The sequence below is a fragment of the Cuculus canorus genome, chromosome 7 (genome assembly GCF_017976375.1).
Source record: "Cuculus canorus isolate bCucCan1 chromosome 7, bCucCan1.pri, whole genome shotgun sequence".
In the NCBI taxonomy this organism is placed as follows: domain Eukaryota; kingdom Metazoa; phylum Chordata; class Aves; order Cuculiformes; family Cuculidae; genus Cuculus; species Cuculus canorus.
This window is the reverse complement of record NC_071407.1, coordinates 7,714,481-7,739,431: the sequence shown is the minus strand read 5'-3', so window position 1 is coordinate 7,739,431 and position 24,951 is coordinate 7,714,481. Positions and strand designations below refer to the sequence as shown.

The window sequence follows — 24,951 nt, the reverse complement described above, 5'->3', positions numbered from 1 at the left end:
GCAGCTGACACACATGGATTTTCTCGCGTTCTCTGCCTGCCATTGGTCCCTCACGATGCCAATCCGATTGCACAAAAAACCTGCTAATGGCAGGGCTCCCTGGGATTTGTAGTTGTCAAAGTCATTTCAACATAAAACTCTGGGTCTCATCAGGCTGAAAAGAGTTCTGGATGCTAACTAAAATCCAGCAGATTTATATCACGCATTCACGTGCAGAGCCACTTAAAATCAGGCACCTACTTAAAGGCTCTCCTGCACCTGAGCCTACATATACGAAGTTACATTTTCTGCTTAATTGCAACTTTTGCTACCCTCTTTGACAAGTAGATTATATGAGTAATCATAGAGAAGAGTAAGGGTTACTTCCAAACCAATGATTGCAGGGCTGCAAACTTTTGACAATGAAGTACTGACCTTGCCAAAGCCTCTCAGCATTTTGTCTGTCACTTCAACAGGAAGGGGTAATTCTTTACTCCTTGAAGGCTACCGAGGATACATACACACTATTCTTCAAAAGCAAACAGTCCTTGTACATCAGTTTATGTCTGACAAAATTAAGACTCTGAAAAGACAACGTGAAATACCTACTGTCTATTATCACATTAAATACTCTTTCCCACATTAAATTACATCTTGAGGGTCTGCATTGTGTGCAGAACACATTCCTTGTAAAACTCGTTTCACATCAAAATGAAACACCTTTAATTTTGAATTGTGATTAAGGCCTTCCTCCAGCAAAGACTACAGACACATTCAACTGTTGTGTCTTCTATAATCTATTGATTTAAAAAGATTACTTTCTATGTGTAATACTAACCACTAGCTGAAGTCTTTCCTTTGGAGCCTAAGGAGCTATATTTTTGCTTTTCCCATCCCTGCAAGACCTTTTTAATCCAAGATGTTTAATGTTGTTAAATATTGCTGATTCTTTAAAGCAGCACTTACAAATAGATGCCTTGAATAGTTACACAATTTTAGATGCAGAGACCTGGTGGGGGAGTCTACACAGAACAGGCACACGGGCTGTGACCAAGGCAAAAGCAGGGCTGTGTTATCAGTGAAGGACCCGGTGGCCATTCAGAATGGTTTATAAAACAATTTACATTTAAAAGTGCTTTATTTTATTAACTATATTATTAATCTTCTGAAATTATCTACGTATTAGTCTTTAACTGCTTTCTCCTCAAGGTTGTATTGTCTGAAGTCTTCTATTAGTCTTTAACTGCTTTCTCCTCAAGGTTGTATTGTCTGAAGTCTTCTATTTTTACTGTGTGTTCAGATCATAGGATAGGACAGGATAGGACAGGATAGGATAGGATAGGATAGGATACTTAGATACCCTATTAAGATTATAAAATACATAAAGCACATGAAAAGAAGAAACAATAGTGTTCAACAGCAAAGCATAAGCCTCAGTGAAACGATTTACATCTGTTAGAAAACACTACTACTATATTTTTCCAAGTAAACAAACCAATAGATACACTTTTTCAAAAACGTGGAGTAACTTGCAATTACAAATCTCTCTCTCCCCCCTATTCATAACTTAAGAATAAACCAAAAAACGATTGGAAAGAAAAGAAAGTCTTTTAGCAAGAGACCATGTAAATATTTAAATAGATTGTACTCTGGGGGAGGATAAAAAGCAAACAGCAGTCCCTCTTCCGAACAGCACTCCTGACATACCATTCCTATCCGAGTATTTCTTGCATATTTGCATAAGGTGAAAGGCAAGGCTCTTTAACCCTTTTCCCCTCCAGCTCTCAGTGGCTGTTTCTGGGCTGCAAGGTGAACTGCAGGTCCAAGAGCTGGATTCAGATAACAAAACCCTGAGATTTGCAACCTGCTTATTCACAGGGAATTTGCTCGCTGAAGCCTGGGTCCCACCTATACTCATCTGTTCCAACTAAATAAAGTACTTGATCCAAACTGAAGCAGCGACCACATTTGTGTCACCTGCTTCTAGGGATCTCCAACAGTTGGGGTACAAAGGGTCCCATAACAGAGGCTGATTCAGTTTGCATGTAGAGGACAGAAAATACTGATCCTGAACAATAACTTGGACTTTTATTGCTCCTACTGTCTTCAGTGGGACAACTCACAGAGCAAAGCATCACGAAACAAGCAAGGCACAAGAACCTGCACATAATGAGAAAAAAAAAAGATACAGATCGCCTTCAGGACATAAACTTTATTTGAAAGAGAGATACAGTGCAAGAGACGGCACAGCGTACGTGCCTACACATGTTTTGGTTAGTGCTGCTCAGAATGTACAAACAGTACTGAAAGTGAGGAAATCTCATGTTTGTTTTCTGTACTCAAACACGAACAAAACGTTTCCATTCATTCCTAACACATCATCAACAATTCTGCTTGTTTACAGTCAAGACTGAAACTAAATTCTGGTTCAGCATAACAGGAGGTTTACCATAAACTTGTAGAAGTCATGAATGCCCCTTTAAATAAAAGAGCCGGATCTGGAGAGCTGTATTTGAATTTATTCTGATGGAATACAGCAGATCTCCCAATATCAGTTCTTCCCAATGGACTTTAACAGTTTCAGACAGAATATGCATTTTCAAGAAGCTCAAGGCACAACATAACACAAATGAGTTTTGCATTTTGTGCAAATTTCATGCTTAGAATTGCAGAAATAGAGGAGGACCTAAGCACTACCAAACCAACCTCCCAATTTAAGGGCAACTCCTTCAACATCACTAATACGTGTAAATGATTAGACTGTCAGAGTCAGCTTTAGGATCCTTGAATCAGTTCATCACCAAACCTTCTCAGAAAACTTTAGATCATATGCCTGTCTCACCGGTACAATTTCTTCCTCAGAGTAACAGGCTTCATGTAAAGAAGCAGCAAAACAATAATAAAAAAAATAACAATAAAAATAAAAGTCGGGTACCCCTCTCCTCTACGTGCTGATAAAAGCATCTTGCACCTGTTTTTTAAGAAATCCAAACCCTGCCTCAGCTTCAATAAGAAAAAAGGTTTGCATACAACTCGGCACAGAATAATGAAGAAGTTCACATCTGGTGACCATCCAAGTAACTGTGTTTTCTGAAAGTTATACAGAACATCCCTCTGATAGCATATGTTTTTATAGCATATTTTTTTCATAGCACACTTTTTCAGACAGTGCTTTTCCAGACGCAGTTACACCTTCTGTTCAATGTGATCGGTGCTGAGCAGAGGTGTCTCCTGCAGTCCCCTCTGTTTGCAGCCTTTCCCGGTCTCCCATGCAAGGTCAGGCAGAGCTGGAGCCGGCTCCAAATTACCCAGAGATGCGGCTGTTGTGAAGTTCGTGGTAACATTAAAGCGAGTCCTTGGGAAGGAACAGAAGATGCGTAAGATTCCTGGGAGATTCACACACAGGCGTGTGAGCGGGAGATGCATCCCGCCCCATGGCTGCACAGATCCATGCCGAGCGCTCCCTCCCCCCGCCCTTTCCCAAACCCCAAACCCGAGTTTTAGAGAGTGCATTTGCTGCACTTTCGATACGAGGCGCGCGAACAAACACCGCCCTCAGGCGGCGACCTCGGGGGCGGGACCCGCCGCCACGTGACGAGGAGCCGCCATGGCGCGCGCGGGAACGCCCGGCTGCCGAGAGGGCGTCACGTGACAGCGGGCGGGGTGCTCCCGCCTCTCCACCCTCGTCACGTGCCCCGGTTTGTTGTTGTTGCGGCCTCCGCGTGGGCGGTGGCTGGGTCACGTGCCGGGTTTAAATCGCCCCCTGGGGGCGGGGGAGGGGGCGGTGGCTGCGCGCGGCGCCGGGCGGGAGGGGGAGCGGCGGCTGTTCCCACTCCAAGATGGCGGACGAGGAGGCGCCGCTCCTCCGTCTCCGCCACGGCGGTGGGGCCGAGAGCGCTGAGCCCGCTCCCAAGCGCCAGCGCCTGGACTCGGAAGACGCTGGCTGCGGGCGGGGCGCGGCCGCCGCACAACACCGGGCCGCGGGGCCGCCGCCCGCCGCTGTGGCGACGGAGCCGCCGGGCGAGCTGACGGCCGGCGGCGGCCCCGCGGAAGAGGCGGTGGCGGCGGAGGAGGATGGCGGCGGCGGCGAGGCGGCGTGGAGCGGCGCGGACAATGGGGCCGGGCGGCGGGGCCTGCCCCGGGCGGAGCCGCCTCCGCGGCAGCGGGGCCGGGGGGAGGGGGCGGAGGCGGCGCCTGGAGAAGACGCGGCAGCGCGCGCGAACGGGGCGGACGCGGCGCCGGCCCCGCAGCCCGGTGAGGAAACACCCGCCCCTCCCCCTCGGCGCGTGCGGCGGCTCCTCCCCTTCCCCCCCCGCGGCCCGCCCTGCGCGGCGCTCCCGTCAGCTCCTCCCCAGCTCCTCGCGGCTCTTCCCCCTCTCTCCGGAGCTCCGCGCAGCTCTCGCGTCAGTTCCTGTGCTCTCCGGCCCCCCGTGCTCCGCGCATCCCGCAGCCACTCGGGGCAGCGGGGCCGCCCCCCCTCGGCCCCTAAACCCAATCGATCCGGGCTCTGCTCGGCTCCTGTCAGAGCCTGCTGCGGCTTGGCGTGGGGTTCCAGGAGGAGGTCGGCTCGCCTCCCTCCTGAGAAGGTTCATTTTGCTGCGTTGCCGGCAAAAAGTTAGTAAAAACGAAAAGTGACGAGCCCCGTTTCTTTTTCACTACTTCTGCCGTGGTAATTATTTTGTTTCTGTTCTTTGGGAGCTTGCGCGGGAGCAGCAGTCTTGAGCAACTCTAAATAAGTTCAGGTTGTGGTCCCGACAGAGATTTCAGCGACTGCAGCACAAAACTAAACCATAAACAACTCTTTAAAGAACTTCAGGTCACAGTCTTGCTTAAAATGTCAGTGATTGGACCCCGAGACCACATATCAGTGGAAGCCAACGTAATGTTCTTGGATGCTGTTTGCCTTTGAACAGTTAATTCTTCCCAGCCCTGGTTAAGATTTCAGTGGCAGCAGCACGAAACTAAACCTTCGCAAGAAGTTTCTTTGTAGATCAGGTTTGGAACATAGTTTGGGCCATATCGGTATGAAAGCACCTTCTGTTTCTTGATGGAAACATCAGTTTTGAGGGCTTTTTTTTTTTTCATTTTGTTTTTTAGGTGGTGCTCTGGCAAGACTTCTTAAAAGGGATAAAATGCTGCATTCTGGCAGTAAAGTCTTCACATATTATCCTGGAATGCAGTTACAGATAATTTTACCTTTGACTCTGTAGTAAAATTCAACAGAAAGTTTCTGTCTGTGCGATCCAAAAGGGGATAGAGCTGTGCTCGGAACAGCCATGGTATTTAAAAACTTCATTGGAACAGCACAAGAGTAAAGCTAATGATCTCTTATCTGTGCCTTGTATGAAGCCTTTTTGCTCAGTTTACTCAAATCCTCAGGCATGTTTCGCTATGGATTGCTTAGTTCCGGCAAGCATTCCCTTTAGTCCTTTGAGGAATCAAATCAATAGGCAGGGAGTGTTAGGATTTAAACTCTTAGTTTAGCTTGCTTGTTCTTAAATGCGAGACAATGTAACTTGTGTGGGATGGGCCTTTAACAATATAAGGTTTGATTCTGGTACAGTAGACGTAAAGGTTGTTTTAGTAAAACTTCACACTTACTGACATGTACTAATCAACTTTTTTCTTCTTCATAATGCTTTTTGCTTAATGTGTTCACTGACTTCATGCATAATGAGATGGAAGTGAAATGCTGTAAATACGTAGATTAATAAGAAATAGTAATGTCAATGAGCACCTGTGGTCTCAGAAGAACAAGACAGCAGGTACAAAAAGCAAATTTCTGTCCTCTACCTCTTCCCATTCTAATCAAAATTAAGTATTTATGCCAACAAAGGAAAGAACAGGATAACACGGTCTCAGAATAAAAAAACGATAGTGGGTTTTGTTGGTTTTTATTTAAGAGTAATGTGAATTAATTTACCTAAAATTAGAGATTGAAAACTATTGTAGCAATTTTTCATTTTTGCTTTAGAAACTGTGACTGCAGCTTCATAGAATCACTAGGTTGAAAAAGACCTTTGAGATCATCAAGCTCAACCATACCTATCCACTACTAAATCATACACCCAAGCAATTAATCTGCCTGTCTTTTAAGTTACTCCAGGCATGGTGACTCAACCACCTCCCTGGGCAGCCTGTCCTAGTGCTTGATAACCCTTTTGGTAAAGAGGTTTTTCCTAGTGTCCAATCTGAACCTCCCCTGGCGCAGCGTAAGGTTCATAACAGCCTATTGTTCTCCATTGTTCATGATCTTAGATTTTCAACAAATTGAGCTACAGTTGCTGTGGCTATTTCTCATGAAGCCAATAAAAAACTTCATTAGTTTAAATTCTGATAAGCTGCTCAGTTTAAAATTTAGATTTCCCCTTAAATGTTAGCAATGTATGCTGTAAGACAAGTAACTCGTTCTTCAGACTCCTTCATCTAGATACATGATGAAGAGAGATTGAGTTACTCTGGCTTAAGGCCACAAGCTGAGCTGAGCTAACTATCTGGTGCTCTAAGCCAAACCCAGCTGCAGGGTAAAATGGATGAGGGAAACTTGGTGAAGGTGGTTCAAGGTAGCTCAGTTTCTGTCATAGCTGAAATATCACAGAAGTGTGTACGTGGTCATTTATTTTAGCTCGGCTGCAAGATAACAGCCTAACAACATTCTGTAACTTGCTTGTATTGAGATGTGTATTTGTGAGTTTCTTTTAAAATTCTGTGTTCTTAACCTGGTCAAAGATCAGTCTATAAATGGTGACACATTTTCATTTCATCCAATTTTTCAGTGAGCTGAATGAAGTGAGAATTGTAAGAGAAAGGAATTTTTAATTGTACTTTTAAAACATTTGGATTTTTTGAAGATATACAATCCTTAATGCCCAATCAACGTCTAGTCCACTGAAGCCTAACATTAAGGTAGCAAATCCTGCAGTAAATGTACTGAAGGCTTGAAAGCATATCTATGAACTCAAAAAAAAAAAAGCAGAAATTTTCTGTGTCTAAGTGACAAAACTGCCTATTTGTAATGCATTGCAATCAAATTTAAAAGCATGCAATTTTAGTTTTGTGATATCTTTAAATCTGTGCCATTTGGCTCAAGTGTAACCTGTCATTGTTGTGCTGTCTTGCAGATAACTTCCTTTTCAGTGATGAAATCATAGCCAATGGTTTTCACTCCTGTGATAGTGATGAAGATGACAGAGCCTCTCATGCAAGTTCTAGTGACTGGACCCCAAGACCACGTATAGGTAGAAGTCTATATAATGCTCTGAGATAGTGTTTGCCTTTGAACAGTTACTTAATTTTTCCCAGTCTTCAAACAATTTATTCTGTTGCAAAAAAATTGCAGTTACTGCCTTTGTGCGGCTTAGAGCGTTGACTGTATTCTGTATGCTCCTTAAGGAGCTTAGAAGTGAACGTCTTTAAACTTGCTGTATTTGATTAAAATTTTTAGTGTGTATTTTGTGTAGAATTCCTGCTGTGATATTAAAAGCATGCACACAGACTCACTAAGTTACACAGATCTATGGCGTATTTCTAGCCGGTTTACTTAATATTAATTCTTTAAGGAACAAGAAGATGATTCTTGTATGATTTAGTGAATCTGAGGGGCTTGGTGCCCTAAGTGTTACATCACTTGTTTTCTTTGTGTGTACTGTAAGTAGCCTTAGTGAGAGCTGTTATGAGTTGGTTTACCTGTTTTTCTTCTACTGCTCTAATCTCAAGTGTTTCTGGAAAGACTGAGTTGATGGCTTTAGGAGGTCATGTCTGAAATCATTAGTGTTAGGTGACTAAAAGAACAATAAAAATCCATGGATTGGTGGGCCCTATTTGTCTCTTTAGAGTGATATTTTATAGTCTGACTGAAAGTATATGAAGGTTTGTTGTCTCTTCGACTTATTACTATAAATTCCTTACGAAATGTTGGAAAAATACAAATGAAGCCATAAAATGGAGATCCATCGTGAAAATCTTGTTGCTAAGTGCAACTCTGAGAGCCAGCAAGTTTGCTATGAACTGGGATTTCTACGTTGACGAACTTTCTGGGAAATCCTTCATGGGTTAACGTAAAATAAATAAGTCAAAAACCTAGCCATACTAGCAGTGCAAAATTTAGGTCAAAATGTACAGGGGTTTTGATGAACAAAGCATTAAATTGGATTAATAAAATTATAGTAGCAAGCCTTAATAAATGGGATGATCATAATCATCTGAAATACCTGACTCAGTTTTAAATATTTATATATATATATATATATTTATTTGTTTTTGTTAGGTCCCTACACTTACGTTCAGCAGCATCTCATGTTAGGCACAGACCCACGGACAATTCTGAAAGACCTGCTACCAGAAACCATCCCTCCACCTGAACTGGATGATATGACACTGTGGCAAATTGTTATAAACATTCTTTCAGAACCACCCAAAAGAAAAAAACGAAAAGATATAAATACTATTGATGATGCTGTGAAGCTTTTACAAGAATGCAAAAAAATAATGGTCTTGACTGGAGCTGGGGTACGTATTGCCTCAATGACGGCTGGTTAAATACTCACCCAGTGCTGTACAGCATGCAGGTGATGTGACCCTCGCAACGTTCGTAATCAAACGATTGTACTAGATGAGAAGAGGAGGCACAGCTGCCCACTGGAACCACGCATGCTGCAAAACCGGTGATTAGTTGGAAATGACAAGATCTCTATTCTTATAAGAAAATATTCTTTAACATTTAAACAGTTGCTTACATGCAAAATAGTTATGGACTAAGGTCCCGTCTATCTGTTCCAGAATATTTTCTGTCCTTGTCATTTTTCAGATTAAAAAAAGGTAATGACTTATTAAACAAAAAGTCAGTGGATGTCTTAGAATACATGCTGGGGCTAGAGAGACCAGAAGCGTAGGACTTGAGGAGGGGAGAACAGAAAGAGTTTGGAGGGAGGATTGTAAGGGGAGTTTTAGATTCAGCAGACTGAATTTTTTTTTTAACATGTGCCGCTGTATGATGGGAATAAGATTGCTCGCCCTTTTGCTAAATAACGTTTTTAAACTGTTGTACATTTGCAGCTGTAAACCTATGTACAAGATCACAGTACAGAAGGTGATTGGTTTTTGCTTCTGTTCATACACAAAGGGTATGACACCATTCAGAAAAGATGAGTGATTCAAATCAGCCTGTTAGAAAAGCACTGCTACTTCTGTTACCCAGTCTTGCTCTTTCTATAATTGCTATCACACACCTGCTCTCCCTCCTCTTCATACATTTTTTTGGGGGTAGTCTGCGACGCAGATTTTAGTCTTGCATTGCAGTGCTTTGATAAGCAATGTTTATCAAAAGGAGTTTATTCATCAAAAGCAAGAATCTATTCTGTTACTGTGTTAGTGTGTAAAAAAAAATATGAACCACCTTGTCCCAGCCTGAGTTGGCAGATCAGTGAACACTTACTGATCAAATTCAATGGAACCGTATTTAAAATTTTTATTTACTTCTTACAAAACTTCCTGCAGCAAAAGTAAGTTCTGGTGTCCTATTACTGCCTCTGTGGATTGTACTAGTTTTCTTACCCAGTTGTCCAACTTTGTTTCTGTGCTGTTTTTCCTACTGTAATTTGGGAATCGTTATATTGGCCTGAAAAAAGGAGAAGGGGGGGGGGGGGAAGAAAAGTAAATACAGAGAATAAAGACTGGTTTTGTTCTTAATGTCTCTGAGCGCTGTGAGCATACAGAAATGTGGTTTCCCAGGTAGTCTGTATCATAGCAACTCTTTACAGCCAAATAATGTAGTTTTGCTTATTTCAGATCACAAAAATCTATTTCAGGTGTCCGTGTCTTGTGGAATACCTGACTTTAGATCAAGAGATGGCATCTATGCACGCCTTGCTGTAGACTTTCCAGACCTTCCAGATCCTCAAGCAATGTTTGATATAGAATACTTCAGAAAGGATCCCAGGCCTTTTTTTAAGTTTTCAAAGGTATGGTTTGCCAGCAGTTCTTATCTTGGTCAGTAAAGACAGATAACATTAAAATACATAAATCTAATATAAAACTATTCTGTTAGAAAAATAGGATCTTTGTCTTTTTTTATCAACTATAGAAAAATATGTTAATATATTGAATTTACTTTAATGAGAGGCGTCATTTGGTGGCATAACTCCTCTCTCCTTGGGCAGGTCTTTGTAATGTATCAATTTTATATCCTCAGTGTTACTTCAGTCATTGTATGCAGTTGCCTGGTTGCCTTATTAGAAATATTTAGCAACGTTCTCCTTTCTTTTTTTAAGCTTATTATTACTGTTCCTGTTACAAGTTCATTGTACGTGCAACCATTCTAGGTGGTTTTCAGGGAAATAAAAACTTGTAATCAAAGTTGACTACAAAGTTGGTGTAGATCAAACCCCAGTAATCTTAGCTGCTGTTGCTTTCTGTGAAATGAAGCAATATGAGAAACTTTAGGCCAGCATATGCGTTATGTGGAAAACTAGATTTGAATTTGATGTGTGGTGGCACACTCTTAGGTGTTGTACAATGCATTCACATTTTATCACTGTATTTAAAATAAAGAGGACTAAAGCAGCTTCATGCACTAGTAACTTTGCTCTTGTTTCAGGTTTTGATATAGCTGTCACAAGAATCTGTACATCTTAGCGAAGTGAAGTGTTTTTGCTGGGACTGTGTTTGTTTAAAAGAGAATGCACCAGTATCTGGAAAGTCGGTAGTGATATTAAACAGTTTACAAAACAGGGAGTATGTCTCTCAGAGAAGAAGGAATTATAGGAGCTGTAGACACGTAGAAACAAAAAAATGGCATTTAGTCTGGAATTTCCTCAGGACAAAAAAATAAAGGTATAAGAATTTTTACAGGAGTAGTAGACTTGTGAAGATCAATCACTACTAGTTGTGCTCACTTCTTCCATTTTCTCACAACTTATACTACTGCTCTTATGTTATAAAGATTGGGAAAGAAAAATCAATGCATTCTTCAGCTGCCTGGCTTTCTCTGAAAGCCTCCTATCCAGATACTAACATATTTTGATGCTCATTAGATTACTCATTTCCTGGGTTTTAATATTTTTTTTAAATCCCATCAATTCCCCCCAAACCCTACAGCAAACAAACAAAAAACCCAACCTGAAGCCTGTCTATACACAGGCTTTACCAGAATAGTCCAAATTCAATTTGGCTGTTACTTTTTTACTAAAACATTTTCTCTTCCTTTTCTGTCCATCAGCTCAGTTAGAATATTGATTTTTCTTATTCCATGAAATCTTAAATTCATTTAATTCTAGGGGTAAAGAACAGCCAAGTAAATTTGCAGAGTTCAGTGGCAGAACATGTCTTCTTGACACTAAAGAAGCTGTTAGGACCACATGAAGAATTTCTTCACCACAAGAGTGGTGAGGCCCTGGCACAGGTTGCCCAGGAAAGCTGTGGCTGCCCCATCCCTGGGGTTGTTCAAGGCCAGGTTGGATGGGGCCTTGGGCAGCCTGATCTAGTGGGAGGTGTCCCTGCCCACGGCAGAGAGGTTGGAACTGGATGGGCTTTAAGGTCCCTTCCGACCCAAACTATTCTGTGATTCTATGAATTGTGTAATAGCCCACTTGTAATCTAGGTAATAGGAATCACTGATCATTGCTGCAGTTCAACTCCGAAGACCCATATGTAGCTTTAGAGTTATGAGTAACTTGAAATATTTGGGGGAAAAACCAAACACTTTCAAAAAGTCTTTTTTGTTTGTTAACAGGTAGGCTATATGGTAGCTGAAGGCAGAGCTGTCACAAAGATTAATTTAACAGTTCACTGTTGTGCTAGGACTTTTGGTTCAGCTTTAAGTATCTACAGGTAAAGGTAGGCAGCGGCAGTTCTTGCGAACTTTCTTTTGGCCAGTGACTCTTGTGCTTTTTCTGTAAAAAGGCCTCGATTTCCCTCCATCCCCATTGCTGTTCAGTGGTGAGTGAGTGACTGGAGAGCAGAGGGTCTGGAATTCAAGTGCTCCCCTAAATAAGTGCTCCTGGGCCCCTAAATAAGTGCCTCCTGAGCAACAGTGGTGGTGTTCCCACTGATGTTCTCAGCAACCAGAAGTGCCACCTACAGTGGTCAACTCTATCTAGAGGTTCCTAGTGTGAAGCTTTCAGCCGGCTGCCCACATTTAATTTTTCCTCTTGGCAGGCTCCTTGTTTGCTGTGAGCAAACAGCAAATCACTCTACAAAAGTGCCTGTGTTTTCTCCGTGTGCCCTTTAGATAGACCCTACCTCCTGTACCCTGCTCGAATGGAAGGGCTCAGCATCTGTCAGGCACAGTGGATTGCTCTGCTAAGCCAGGTGGTTTTAACTTGATGCCTTCAGCAACTGGATGAATTGGCAAAGCCAGTCTGAGTACTACCTGCCTTCCCCTTTACATCCAATGCCATTCTGCTTTCTAGGCTTCCATCTCCTAGAAACGGCTGCTGATAATGCTGAGGAGTAAAAACTCCTTATCCCAACCCAAAAGACCAGAATCCAAATTCCTCATGAATATTTTGCTCAACTGCAGTTAAACCGTGTATGTTTCTAATAACAAATGTTGAAGCTACTTGACACCGAGAAAGGAAAAAAAGCTTTCCTATTTCATAATTGTCAAATCCCCAAAAGATCTAAACTTTGCTTTTATGCTGTGTGAAGAACAAAATACCAGCGTCCATGGAGCAATTCATCCTGGCATGATCAGATGCTCTGCTGTCGAAGGAAGAGTTGGATCTGAGAGAGAAAGAGCAGAATACAAAGAGAGTGACAACATTAACTGCTGATGTAATCATTACTGGTAATATTTAGCTCAGTGTGAAATGCTGCTCTTGGAATAAAGACATTCATGCTTTCTAATGTACTTCTGAATTCCCTAGGAAATCTATCCAGGACAATTCCAGCCATCTCTCTGTCACAAGTTCATAGCTTTGATGGATAAAGAAGGAAAACTGCTTCGCAACTATACTCAGAACATAGACACGTTGGAACAGGTTGCAGGAATCCAAAGGATAATACAGTGTCATGGTTAGTGGTTTTAGTTTCACTTATTTTATGTGTGGGAATGGTTTTTAGTGGTGCGTATGACACGGTAATGGCTATTGGAATTAGGTTGGTTTTTTTCTTGAATTAATGTCTCTTGGCAACAAATATCCCCCTTTTAAAATACTGAATTTTTTTTTAGGTAGCTTAAGTATTTAAATCAGAGGCATTTCAAGTGGAAGTACTTCTTTCAGAAATTATGCTTGGGAAATGGTCGTCTTTGTGTATCAGTGAAGATAGGTAGATCTTGTGTGAACCCTGTTCACACAAGCTTAGACCTTAACTTTTAAGTGTTTAGTGCTTATATTCAAGTATGAGAACAGTGTAGAAACGGGTCTTTTCATACGTCCCTCTCACTGTCTGTCAATGACATAGTTTGGCTGCTTTCTGATTCTTTATTACGTTATATTGCATTGAAATCTTTAAAATGTCTTGACACTTCAGTGACTTTTATCTTACATATAAAATATTGTGGATTTACCTTCAGTTCAGTTGAAGAGCATCTTGTTACATCTTTAGTGTGATACGTGTTCTGAAATTATGATACCAAATTAAGTGGAATCTCTTAATTAGTTGCTTGATATGCTTTCCATTTCCAAGGACTTGTAAATGTCAGGCTAAAAGTCCAAGGTTTCCTTCTTAAAGAAAGGATGCAGAAAATCAGTTCTTGAAGTGCACCTTTGGATCATTTAGTAGACTTCTGGCAAATACGTTGTTTAAAAGCAGCGTTGGCATGTTTGTAAGAGCTGTCTGTCTAATTATACCTTTTCCAGGGACTAAACTAGCTTGATTTTCTTATCTACAAAAGTTAGCTCTGTGCTAGATTCATCAGTTTTCTTTTGTCAGACAAAGCCCACATGGTGACCAAACAGCACACAGTAGCATCCTGCCTGTCGAATAACCCCTGTCTAGTGCTAGTTACATTTGTGTTTAGCATGTCATGCATTTTCTTTTGGTTGTTGGTGCATATGAGGTATTTATTGTGAAGTTCTTACGTGGTGGTTTGCACATCACTGCCACATTCAAGCTTCCGACTTTTTCAGTTGCACACTACAGTAATTAGATTTCAGACCATCTTTAGTCTGCGTTCAGTATAAGTTGATTGGAAATGAAAAAGATTCATTAAAAACATGCTATTGACTTTGAGAGTTTGGGGCCTACGGAAACTAGCAAAGGTTCTTTTGAGCTGTTGAGGTTTATCTGATACACAGTTATGCTGCTCTTTAACAAATGCTAGTTGCCTAATGGTAGTGACTAAAGAGGAACTGAAGTTATTCTGTAAGGGTTTGTACTGCTGTGCTTATTGTCTTTTTTGTGTAGCTGTGGCAATGGCAAATTTAATCATGAGGGTACCAAATGAGAGGGAACCTTGTTCGGGGAGTTCATACATGAACCTCTGAACTCACCTCACAGTGCAGACCTACAGGAGAGTTGCTGCTGTGAAAACTCCTGTAGCCTGCTGGCTGCAGGACTTGCGAGTGGGGCTGCGTAACTTCTTGATCGAGTTCTTTTGATGGTGAAAAATTACTCACATAGTAATGTTGCAAGAAGGTAGCAATAGATGCCTCAGACAGGGCTAGGTCTGCTGGGCTGACAGACGTGTCCCTAACACACTGTAAAAAGGACTCAGTTATTACTATAAACAAATCATAATGAGCAAATTATAACTGCCCTACTTCTGTAGTCTTTGGAATCCCTGGAGTTCGGGGAGTTGCAATGCTGAGCAAGCATTTCAGAAGCAGTGTACTTTCCACACCAGCAGTGAGGAGCAGTCTCGAACTGCCAGTTATTCACAAGTGATCTGCCCCAGGTTTTTCTGTGCTTTCACTCCATTTTACTTGAATATCCTCAAAGCATCTTTTGATATTGTACTTAGTCGCACAGTCCCTTCCATTTAGCAGTGTAAGTGTTGGTTGGCAGCTGTAAGTAGGTTATGAGCAGAAAATACCTTTGTTATGGGTGATTTAAAATAATACTTTAGATAAAGTTTTGGTACCAGAGGTTTTCAACTGTTCCTAGCTTCTGCAAAGCTTTCAGTATCTTAACGGTTACCTTTCTTTAAATTTCGTTTTGAAGACAGACTTCTGTACCCCACCTGTAGGTTACTTAGTCACAGGGCTTTCTTACTGCCCTCACATCACCATTAGAATTGGAGAACTCTGGACTGTTACTGTATGAGTGGCGTATTCCAGTGCAGCGTCAAAAAGATCCCCCAATTATATAGGGGTTTTTTAAGCCTTATTTCATGGTTAGGAGAAAATCTAGCAAGTTTTTACTTTGTTCCTCAGCATCCTGTCAGCTTCTAAGCATTATTCCTTCCACACATAAAAGGCCTTGTAGGCCTGTCACTTCTGGACATGTGCACACGAAAAGGCCACTCTAGTTTGGCACGACTTCACACAGCGCATTTTCATGTGTGTGTTGCTGCCTGATAAGGTTTCCCTTTAGAGAGCTAAAAGACACGAGTACTTTACCTGATACTCGAGCACCACCTTCAGCTGCTTCAGGAACTGGCCCGTCAGAGCTACCAAGTGGCTGGATGGAGCAACCAACTTGACATGGTCTTGCCAGGCAATAAACACTGGCTAAGCTGGAACCCAAATGCAGAGCAATATACCTGTAACTTCTCACTAATGCTGAAAGGAACGGTGCTGCTATTCAGTTGCCTATAGCAAAGTTTTTACTAATGCATTTTCTTGGTTATTTTGCCCTGCCATTTCTTGCGTTCACATGGGTTCTGTTTGCAGAGCTGTTGTAATACTCTTAGTACTTTTGTAAAGAGGAAAAGGGGAGGTTCTGTTCTCCTCTCCTTGCATATGCTTGCACTGGTTGTGGGAATGAGAAGACACAGTACAGTTTTTGTTGACATGCATGTGGTGTATCCTACTCCTAAAATGAAATTTCTGCTGACTAACATCTAGAACTACTTTTAGTACTACAGATCTCTTAATTTTAAATTACTTTTTAATGACCTATTTTTATAGCACTGCAACATAACAGCCTTTGTGTCTGAACAGCTTGGGCAAAAAGACCAAACCTGAATGACTGAAAATCCTTATTTCTACCATACGGGTTTTTCCCTTCAGGTTCCTTTGCAACAGCTTCCTGCCTGATCTGTAAATACAAAGTTGATTGCGAAGTTGTTCGAGGAGATATTTTCAATCAGGTAAAAATTTACTTTAACTCACTGCTGCTTTCTAATAAGTAACTCTCAAAAAACCCTCCAAAACACCATCCTTCAATTGCTTAAAAGATCTGCTTGTAAAAGGCTACGTATCTTTGCATGTGTCATAAAAGTGCCTGCCTGTATTTTAGCATTTCCTGTAGTATTTAAAAGTATACTCAAATACTGCACTGCAAAAATTAGGTCATTGGTAAAAGCAGAATAAAACCATAAGAGTCCATTTTTAAATGCACCTCCAGGAAAAGTAGAGGTTGAAATGGTAAGTAGAAGGTTAGATTTATATGTATTTTATGTGAATCTGAACTCACAGTCACACCGAGAAAACCTTCTTAGCTATTTATAACATCGGTTGCTCTTTGAGCATTTACCTAGGTTAAAAATAGGCTTTAACAGTAGAGGATGTATGGAGAAATTGTTAACTACAGAGCAGCCTCCGAGTGTGGAAGAGGATCAGATGCGATGTTGGACATTGATTTCTAGGCCTCCTGAACTATTCTGCATTCCAAACTCCCCACATCTGGGTATGAAGGGCCTTGGGACCGAGGCAGGAGTTAGGTCTGCTCTGTCAGAGCAGATGAGCCTTTGGCTTGGCAAGACGTTCTTTGCTCTTCTTCCCATTCTTTTGAAGGAACAGAGATGTTGATCCTTTAATCACAAAGATCTTGTTTATACAAATGCAAGGGGACTCTTCCTGCAGGCTTATGTTTTTTTGACAAATGTGCGTTGCAACTTCAGAGGAGAAACATGGAAGGGATGTACATCTTTCATGTGTTGCAGTTGACATCAACCTCGATGAAAGCCTTTCAGAAGAGAGATTTGAGTTAAAGCTTTAAGAAACGTAAATCTTGTAAGCCTGAAGCTTTGTAACACTGAAATATTGAATGTGAAATCTGGTTTGCTTGGCTTTTAAGAATACATTATTTTTGAGAACTTTTTATCTTACAGATGTTTGCCGCTCCTCTGACTTCAAAGCCAGCTGGCTGGTGCTTAGGCTTTCTTCCTTCTAAATAAACTTCTTAAGCATTCTGTAATTTTCTGGTTTGATTGTTAGTGGTCAGGTCTCCTATTCCTAACGGCACTTCCAAAGCAAAACACTGTCCATTTCCAAAGCTTTGTTCTATAACAAATCCTCCTTGATGGAAATGGCTTTGGCACCTGGATCGCAATAGATAGTCCAGTTTCTAGTCACTGCTGTCCTCCACTACTGCAAAGTTCATTCATACATCAGATCCTTAGTTTTCCCTAAAAATACTGCCTTTCCTGTACTCTGGTCCATCGTCTGATGGTTTTTAAGTGCTTCCAAGGAAGTGAGTCTAGCTAGCATCTTTCTGCCAGAATTTCCTTTCAACATATCAAAGACTGAGAATTGTTTGAGATCATCTGTTTAGAAATCTACCAATTTCTTGTTGCTTCTTTTCATTCTTTTACTACTTCCAAGATAATGTGCTGGTTCCCTGTAGCATGGTTCTTTCTCTTGGTTGCTGTACACAACCATCCTTCTGGATGAGAAGCAACAGCAGTTACAAATCACACATAGAACTTCGGAGTTAAACAACAGTCAGTCACTTCCCAAAATAACACTTTTCAGTTTGCTTTTGACTCTCTTAGGCAGCTAGAAATAGTGAAAGGGTCTCACGTTTAGGAAGAAAAGGCCCAAGAAATGGAAAACATGCAGTAGTTCTTGGATATTCTTAAGCAAATGTAATCCTTATTAATCTTGGGTTTGATATGCAGATAACATCAATAGTCAATGAGAAATTCCATTTCTCTCTCATTAGAGGAATACCGGCAGAGGTGGTGGGGTTTTGGGGGACTGCTTCTTCTAGAAGGAAAGAGGACCCTAGGCAATTGAGTGGCCAGTTATCTAGCTTTAACTTCTTGGTATCAATTTCAGCTCTTGGAGTAGATCTTCCCCTTTACTGACGACCTTTCTGAGGATTAGCAGAGAAGCTGGTGAGTAGTGTAGTGTCGAAACGCATTTATGGGCCCATTACAGTGACTCATGATTCGAATAGGGACATGAGTTGCTCTACAGAGATACATTAAGTCATGAGTCACTGGACTTCCTGTGAGAAGTGACGGAAATGGAGTTTATGTTATGTGGTCTCTTTAAATCAGAGGTCTTCATTTCATCTTCCTCCTAATACAGAGCAAATTGTTTTTCCTCTTTAAGCTTCCAGCTGAAAGTGCAAAGGCATCATTAGCTTCAACAGAAGATTCAGCAGGGTAAAAAGCTTCAGAAAAGTTTAAACTCTGTGTGTTACGAGATCTCCTTCTAAAACATAACAATCTGAAGGAAAAGTTGAAGATCCATCTGCTCCTTTTTGGGAGATTCTTTAGATGGTTTCCCCTTAGTGTGGGTCTCTAGGTGCTCTTTGGTTTGGATATGCGGAGAAGGTTTCTTCTATACCATTTGCTAGTTCTTGTGCCATACTGCTTCTTGGGCATCCCTCCCACAAGGTTTTCTTCAAAGGATTGGATTCTTTGTTCAAAGACTTAAATTTTTGGGGAAGGCCCTTTGACACTAGAGGAAGGCCTTTGACTTGTGCTGTTCCCTCATATGGAAAGCATTGTCTTTTGTCTGGCTGCAGACATCCATAAACGTTCTTTAATTTAAACTTTCTCAGTTCTGTACTACTTTTTCTGCATATATTCTGTGTACAAGAGGGAGTTGTCATGCATTTAAGTGTCAGATATAATAGACGTTCATTTTCAGACGTCTCCGTTATGTAGCACTAATTTGCTTGTGATGATTGCCAGAGGACTGCAGCTACATTTAGCTCCTTAGATTTATTCTGGGGTATCGTATTTAACACTACAGCTGAGAAGACTTGAACTATTTGAAAGAAAAATTACTCAGTAGTAATTGAAGTATTGTCTGTACATACATCATTCACATTCTTGTTTTTCTTCTCTCTGAAAAAGTCTTAAGATGGGAAAGAGTTGGAAGAGGTCCCAAAGATCAGAAAATCCTCTGATTTGGGGAAGAAAGGGAGCCTACTTCTCCACAACCAACCTCATGTCCACGTCTTTTAGTGAAAAAGGATTCTGCTCTGTTTTTGGAGGAATTGAAAAAGTTTAAAAGGGAGACCAAACAAAAGTTCTTTCCTATGTTCTTGTCCTGTACGGTTCCTGCTAGCCACCTGCTACAGCGCCGTGTCACTTTACGTGTAGAACACACATAACTTTTTGGAGGAGAGGAGAAAGTAGAGACGTAAAGCTCTACAAAATGCTTTTTGATTAGGAGGGAGTTTATATCAGATCCTATAATGGCAACTGACAGTGAAATCTACGTTTTTACTTTGATGAAACCAAGAAAAAAATGTATTGCTATCAGATAGGAGACAGTTACTCATTGGTGCAGAGCTTGACTTCTGGACCTTGGCTCAGTTGTCAGATAAGAACTGTGGTGTAGATCTGTGTGGTTCCTCCCTTTTGACTTAAGAGGACTCCTCTTTTTTCCTGCTGCAGTTTTATTTCTGTGTGCAGTTGCTGCAGGCCAGAGTAACAGATGGATTTGCCTGTATATCCCCAGAAAAATGAGGAGATAGCACTGAAGTTTCCTTGTCTCTTGCCAATCTGTGAATTGCTAAAATTTGACATTTTCAAGAGCACAGCCTTGAATTGTAATAATAGAAGCTGCTCTAACGCAGGTTGTACCGAGATGTCCCAGATGTCCACCTGATGAACCACTTGCTATCATGAAGCCAGACATAGTGTTCTTTGGAGAGAACTTACCTGAGCAGTTCCATCGTGCCATGAAGTATGACAAAAATGAAGTTGATCTCCTTATTGTCATTGGATCTTCACTGAAAGTAAGACCAGTAGCATTGATTCCAAGTAAGTGACTCACTGGTAATACTTTGTTTGAAAAACTTGGATCAGAAGTGAAATTCTCACTTAAGCACTCTTAGAAGTGCTTTTGGCTTGATACAGGGAAGAAACTAGACTGAGCACCTAGTTGTCCAAGGTGAAAGCTGATTGCTTGTGTAAAGCTCAGATGCAAAATAGAGAAAGTAACAAATTCTGAAGTGCTTTTTCTACGCTCCAGGGACATCTCGATGTCATAAAATTACAATCTCAGGAACTGCTATCATAATACTTAAGTGAATTTATTCTGAGATACAATTCATTTCTCTCCCTCCTTGCAATAATTGGATTTCAGAGTTACTTAAAAGATTTAGAAAGGAGTTGTCTTTAAAAAGACAATTCCTTTAGTATCAAAATGATTTCCCGTAGTATCAAAAAATCAAATAAAGCACAGCAGGTGTCTGATGGCTGTTTTACGTCTGTACTTGATACTAAATGGTACGCAGCGTGCATTATATAGTGTGTGACCAGCTGGATTCTGAGGTTTTAAAAGTGATATGGAAAAACATCTCTGCTAATATACGTTATAGAAAAATGCCCTTCAGGAAGGCTGAGAAAATACCGTGACAGGTGATTGATTTGCCTACTGAGTGCAAGACTTTCTGGTACTGGAGAAATTCTCTTCACCTTTAAGCCTGCAAAGGACGTGTGCTTAGCAGTACCGAACTCGTAGCCTTTGTGATAACATCCTCTACACTGTACAACAGGCAGAGCCGAGTGTTTAGGCTGATGGGAAACACATAAGGACTGGAAAGATAGGATCCAATAAACAAACCATTGCTCTTTCTGTGCCCTAGAACTGGATTTCATTAGTTCGTTAACTGAGGAATCAATGCTTGGTGACCAAACTGATTGATGGGTTTTGGAAGCCTAAATGGCAGAAATGGCCATGCAGTGTAGGCTGTACTTGGAAATATACTGGACTTCATTAACGGGATGTCGTTTACCAGCCGTACGTTCTTCATGTGCACTTAAAAATCAACACAATTCTTTTAAGAGATTACAGTACCAATTTTAATAACCTGTTGAGCACTTGACCAGACTTGGCAGTAGTCAGTGTTCTGTGTGTGTGTTTCTTGGTGATGGAGCAGAGGAACACTTTCTACTGTAAAAAAAGAGAAAAAAATCCAGCTAGGCTACAGCAGGCACAGCACCTCGAAGGGCTGCTGCTAATGTTGAGATTCACTCATCTTCTTCCTCATGGGTCTGTTTCGGTCTCATCGAAAGTGAACGTACGAGGTCTGAGGAACCAGACTTTCAAGCAGATCTTTGCTGAAAGTGAAACTGAAGTGACTACCTTTAAATTCTCTTTCTTTTGTAGGTTCCATCCCCCATGAAGTGCCTCAGATCTTAATTAATAGAGAACCTTTGCCTCATCTACACTTTGATGTGGAGCTTCTTGGAGACTGTGATGTTATTATTAATGAATTATGTCAAAGGCTAGGTAGCGAATATACAAAACTTTGCTACAACTCAGTAAAACTTTCAGAAATAACAGAAAAGCCTCCACGAATGCACAAGGAGCTTGAAACACACTCATCTGAGCTACCGCCTACACCTTTGAACATTTCAGAAGGCTCTAGTTCACCAGAGAGAATGACCCCACCAGATACTTCAGCCGTGTCTTCAGAACAGTCATCTGAATGTAAGGTAGAAAACTGTGACCCTGCCTCGGAAACTAAAGGGACCTGCTCAGAGGAGAAGCTTCAGGACACACAGACACCATCAGAAAACCCTGAAAATCCTACTAGTGAACTAATGAACTCTGAAACAATGAAGGAAAATGGGTCTAACAATGGGGAAAATAAAGAAAAAAATGAAATACAGAAGAAGTGCTGGGTAAACAGATCTGCAAAGGAACAGATTAGCAAAAGGCTGGATGGTAAGTCCTAACTCATTTCTCTGTTTTGCATTTTTTGGCCGAGATGTTTATTCTGGACTTGCTTTAAAACAACCAATAAGGTACCCTTGGCAGAACCAGTGGAGTTTGGATAAATCAGTTCCTAAGAATTCCAAATGCATTTTCAGAAAACTTAGTTTAATCCTTCGGTGCTTGGAATCCAGGCACAGCAGGTCATGCTTCAGTAGCAGCTGTCAGGTAGGCCTGGAGGATGAGGTCACGGTGGGAGCTGAAAAGCAGATCTCAGGGCTGGGGCCAACGGGGTTGGAAGGGAACTTTAGCCTTTCTGGTACTGAAAGTCTCTGAACTGATGTATCCGGTTACTGCGCTGGAACAGCAGCGGGGATGAAGAACCAGGTAGCATACGGCAACTTTCTAAAGCCGAGGCTGTTTGTGTCAGTTCTGCTGTCACATACTGGAAACCTGGCTGAGACGAGGGGCACCCATGGACAAAAGCTGCTGAACACCAGAGTTTAAATGCTCTTTTGTGACAGAGGCGGGAGGAGAAGGAATGCTGAGCTTTCCAGAGCAGCATTTGTTGTGTGCTTCAAAATAACTGCATGCATGGAAATAAATGCATTTCTCGTGTCAGCTGATGGGTCAGTTAAGTTTCACTGTTGGAAATAGACATATAGGCACGCAGATGGGTACCTGCAAGGCCTTGAAGGAATCATTTATTTTAGCTTTTTATTGACTTGTAAAATTCTGTTTCAGGTACTCAGTATCTATTTTTACCACCAAATCGCTATATTTTCCATGGTGCCGAGGTTTACTCAGATTCTGAAGATGATATCATATCTTCTAGCTCTTGTGGGAGCAGTAGTGAAAGTGGTTCCTGTCGTAGTCAGAGTTTAGATGTGGAGGATGAGAGCGAGATCGAAGAGTTTTACAATGGCATAGAGGATGAGGATGCTCCAGAGAGGGAAGAGGAACCTGGATTCGGGGAAGATGGAGTTGAACAAGAGGAATCGGCAGCTGACGAGTCAGCGTATACAAATGAAGCTGCAGGGACTGAGCATCCAAGCAACACGTTGTGAAGTGACCACTGACTGGGTACAGGAACTTTCCACCAGCAGTAGGAGCTTTGGCATGTCAGAATGAATGTTTACGTCTGAATTTAGAGCAACAAAATCATAAGGACGTAGTGTTTATAAACAACTAAAACAGATTTTCATGCTTAGTTTTTTACCTTTTTCAATAAAAGTCTATTACTGCGCACTCAACACTAACTCATCTTTTTTTTAAGGTACTAGGAATATCTAAACAATTGTCACAGATCACTTTTAAGTTCCTCCGTCTAATCAGGCATCCATGTATATAATGCATATTTTTGCTTAAGAATTTCAGCTTATATTATTTTTAAACAGTTTTGAAAAAGCCATTGGAATGTTAAACTAATATAAAGGGAACAGCTAATTTAGACCAAAGAATGGTATTTTCACACCTCTTGCTTTGTAACAGTTTTGTTTATTTAAAACCTTCTTACACTTCTGCTAAACCTTTCATTCTCGCCTCGTCTGTCATTAAACACTGGCATTTTCTAAGACTGACTGTGGCAGCTAATTTTTTGCTTTAGCAGTTACTTTGTATGTTTGAGACATACTTAAATGTGAGTAGCTAGTGAGATGGAAACAAGACAGCGAGCACTTGACAAATCCTACGTTTTTTAGACTGATCGAGAAGTGCTGTGAAAACGCTTAAGTTGCTGAGTTTAATACTTCCTGTGGACACGAAGCGATGTTGACATCGGCTCCTTAGCGATTATAATAGTGGCATTTTAAACAAAATGGATCCCCCGTGGTAGAAGTCTTTCATGTTGTACACAGAAGTCAAATATAGCGCAGCTTGCATTAAAAATAGCATTTGATAAATTGCCAAGGCTCTACTGGGGAAGCGTGGCCGAGTTCAGAATCATGTTTCTACCAGTGTGTGAGGAAGGCGCAAAAATAGAAGCTCTTCCTTTATACTTACTGATCTAACAAAACCAGGAGAAACTTGCTCGAATACGGAGAGCCTCTACTTGCATGGCCGGGTGGAGAAAACGCAGATTAAGAACCTAACCTGGACGCGCACTGGTCACGTCTCAGGTCGGGAACACGATTTCCTGCCCGCTGGTTCCACCTTGCATATTAAAAGCCAAGCAGCTGCTCCAGTGCCTGAGCTGCCTTTAACCTGGACCCTTGCAAACCTCCGAGTGGGATTGTTTCCAGCCTTTAGTGCTATTTCGTAACATTGCACAGTGCAGTAGTAAGCAAAGCGGCATTTTTCTATAAACCACTTTTTCAACATTGGCCCAAATGAACTCTACAATGTAGATTATTCATATTCTTTGCTTTAATATTTATTACATTTTGGAAGATGTATAGTAGCTGTTCTTGGAAATAAGCTACAGCAGCTAATAAATATTTAAGAACAGCCTCCTGTATTCATCAGAACCTGCTGGCATGTTGTCTCATTGTCCAAATTTAATACAGCTCTTATTTGGCTACATTAAAGAATGCAATATGTTTAGTTTTCACTTGCATGTCACAATGTATTAGTTTGTGCTATAGGAGATATTTTAAATTGAAATACTTTGTTTTAAATTATTTTTACAGTGAGGATTGTTTTCTGCTCTTTTATATTGTATATAGTGTCTTTTATGTAATCTACTGGCCTATGTTTTGTAGAAGACTGTTTAAAATGACTGGCTATCTTCCTGCAACTTTTGAAATACAAAACCAGTGTTTTATACCCGTACACTCTGTTCTAAAGTCTATTAAAAACATCATTTGATTTCTGGCTTCTGTTTATTTCTAGTTAGGTACTAAAAACTTCACGGAGGAGGCCCTACGAAGTCAGGGCCCATCCTGGCTCCCGTGAGGCGCTACGCAGGCAATTCATTTTTCCCTCATCTTTCCCCTTGGGGGAGAAAAAAGCCCGGATTAAGACGATGGGCCCTGTCTTTAGTAAAATGACCTCCTGAACTGCAACATGTTGTCCTTCAGAACTG

The 24,951-nt window shown here is 41.3% G+C and overlaps 1 protein-coding gene across 2 annotated transcripts; it reads left to right on the top strand.

Moving 5' to 3' along the window:
- Window positions 1-3,774: 3,774 nt before the first annotated feature.
- SIRT1 (sirtuin 1) lies at window positions 3,775-24,751 on the top strand. Of its 2 annotated transcripts, none has more exons than XM_054070826.1 (9): window positions 3,775-4,233; window positions 7,101-7,217; window positions 8,246-8,487; window positions 9,786-9,938; window positions 12,843-12,990; window positions 16,092-16,171; window positions 19,843-20,029; window positions 21,381-21,941; window positions 22,674-24,751. In XM_054070826.1, exons 1-9 carry the CDS (start codon window positions 3,819-3,821, stop codon window positions 22,994-22,996), a joined length of 2,226 nt encoding a protein of 741 aa, XP_053926801.1. In that variant the 5' UTR covers window positions 3,775-3,818; the 3' UTR covers window positions 22,997-24,751. The 2 variants fall into 2 exon arrangements, with proteins under 2 accessions (XP_053926801.1, XP_053926802.1); XM_054070827.1 differs by lacking the exon at window positions 3,775-4,233 and adding an exon at window positions 4,423-5,744 and having other exon boundaries at window positions 22,674-24,746.
- The last annotated feature ends 200 nt before the right edge of the window (window positions 24,752-24,951 follow it).

What these genes read in the sequence shown, in the direction of transcription:
- SIRT1 (XM_054070826.1), top strand. Translation starts at nt 3,819, where the DNA reads ATGGCGGACGAGGAGGCGCCGCTCCTCCGTCTCCGCCACGGCGGTGGG. An exon ending in GAGGAGATATTTTCAATCAG is followed by an intron (nt 16,172 to 19,842) that starts GTAAAAATTTAC and finishes GCTCTAACGCAG; the next exon opens with GTTGTACCGAGATGTCCCAG. An exon ending in ACCAGTAGCATTGATTCCAA is followed by an intron (nt 20,030 to 21,380) that starts GTAAGTGACTCA and finishes TTTCTTTTGTAG; the next exon opens with GTTCCATCCCCCATGAAGTG.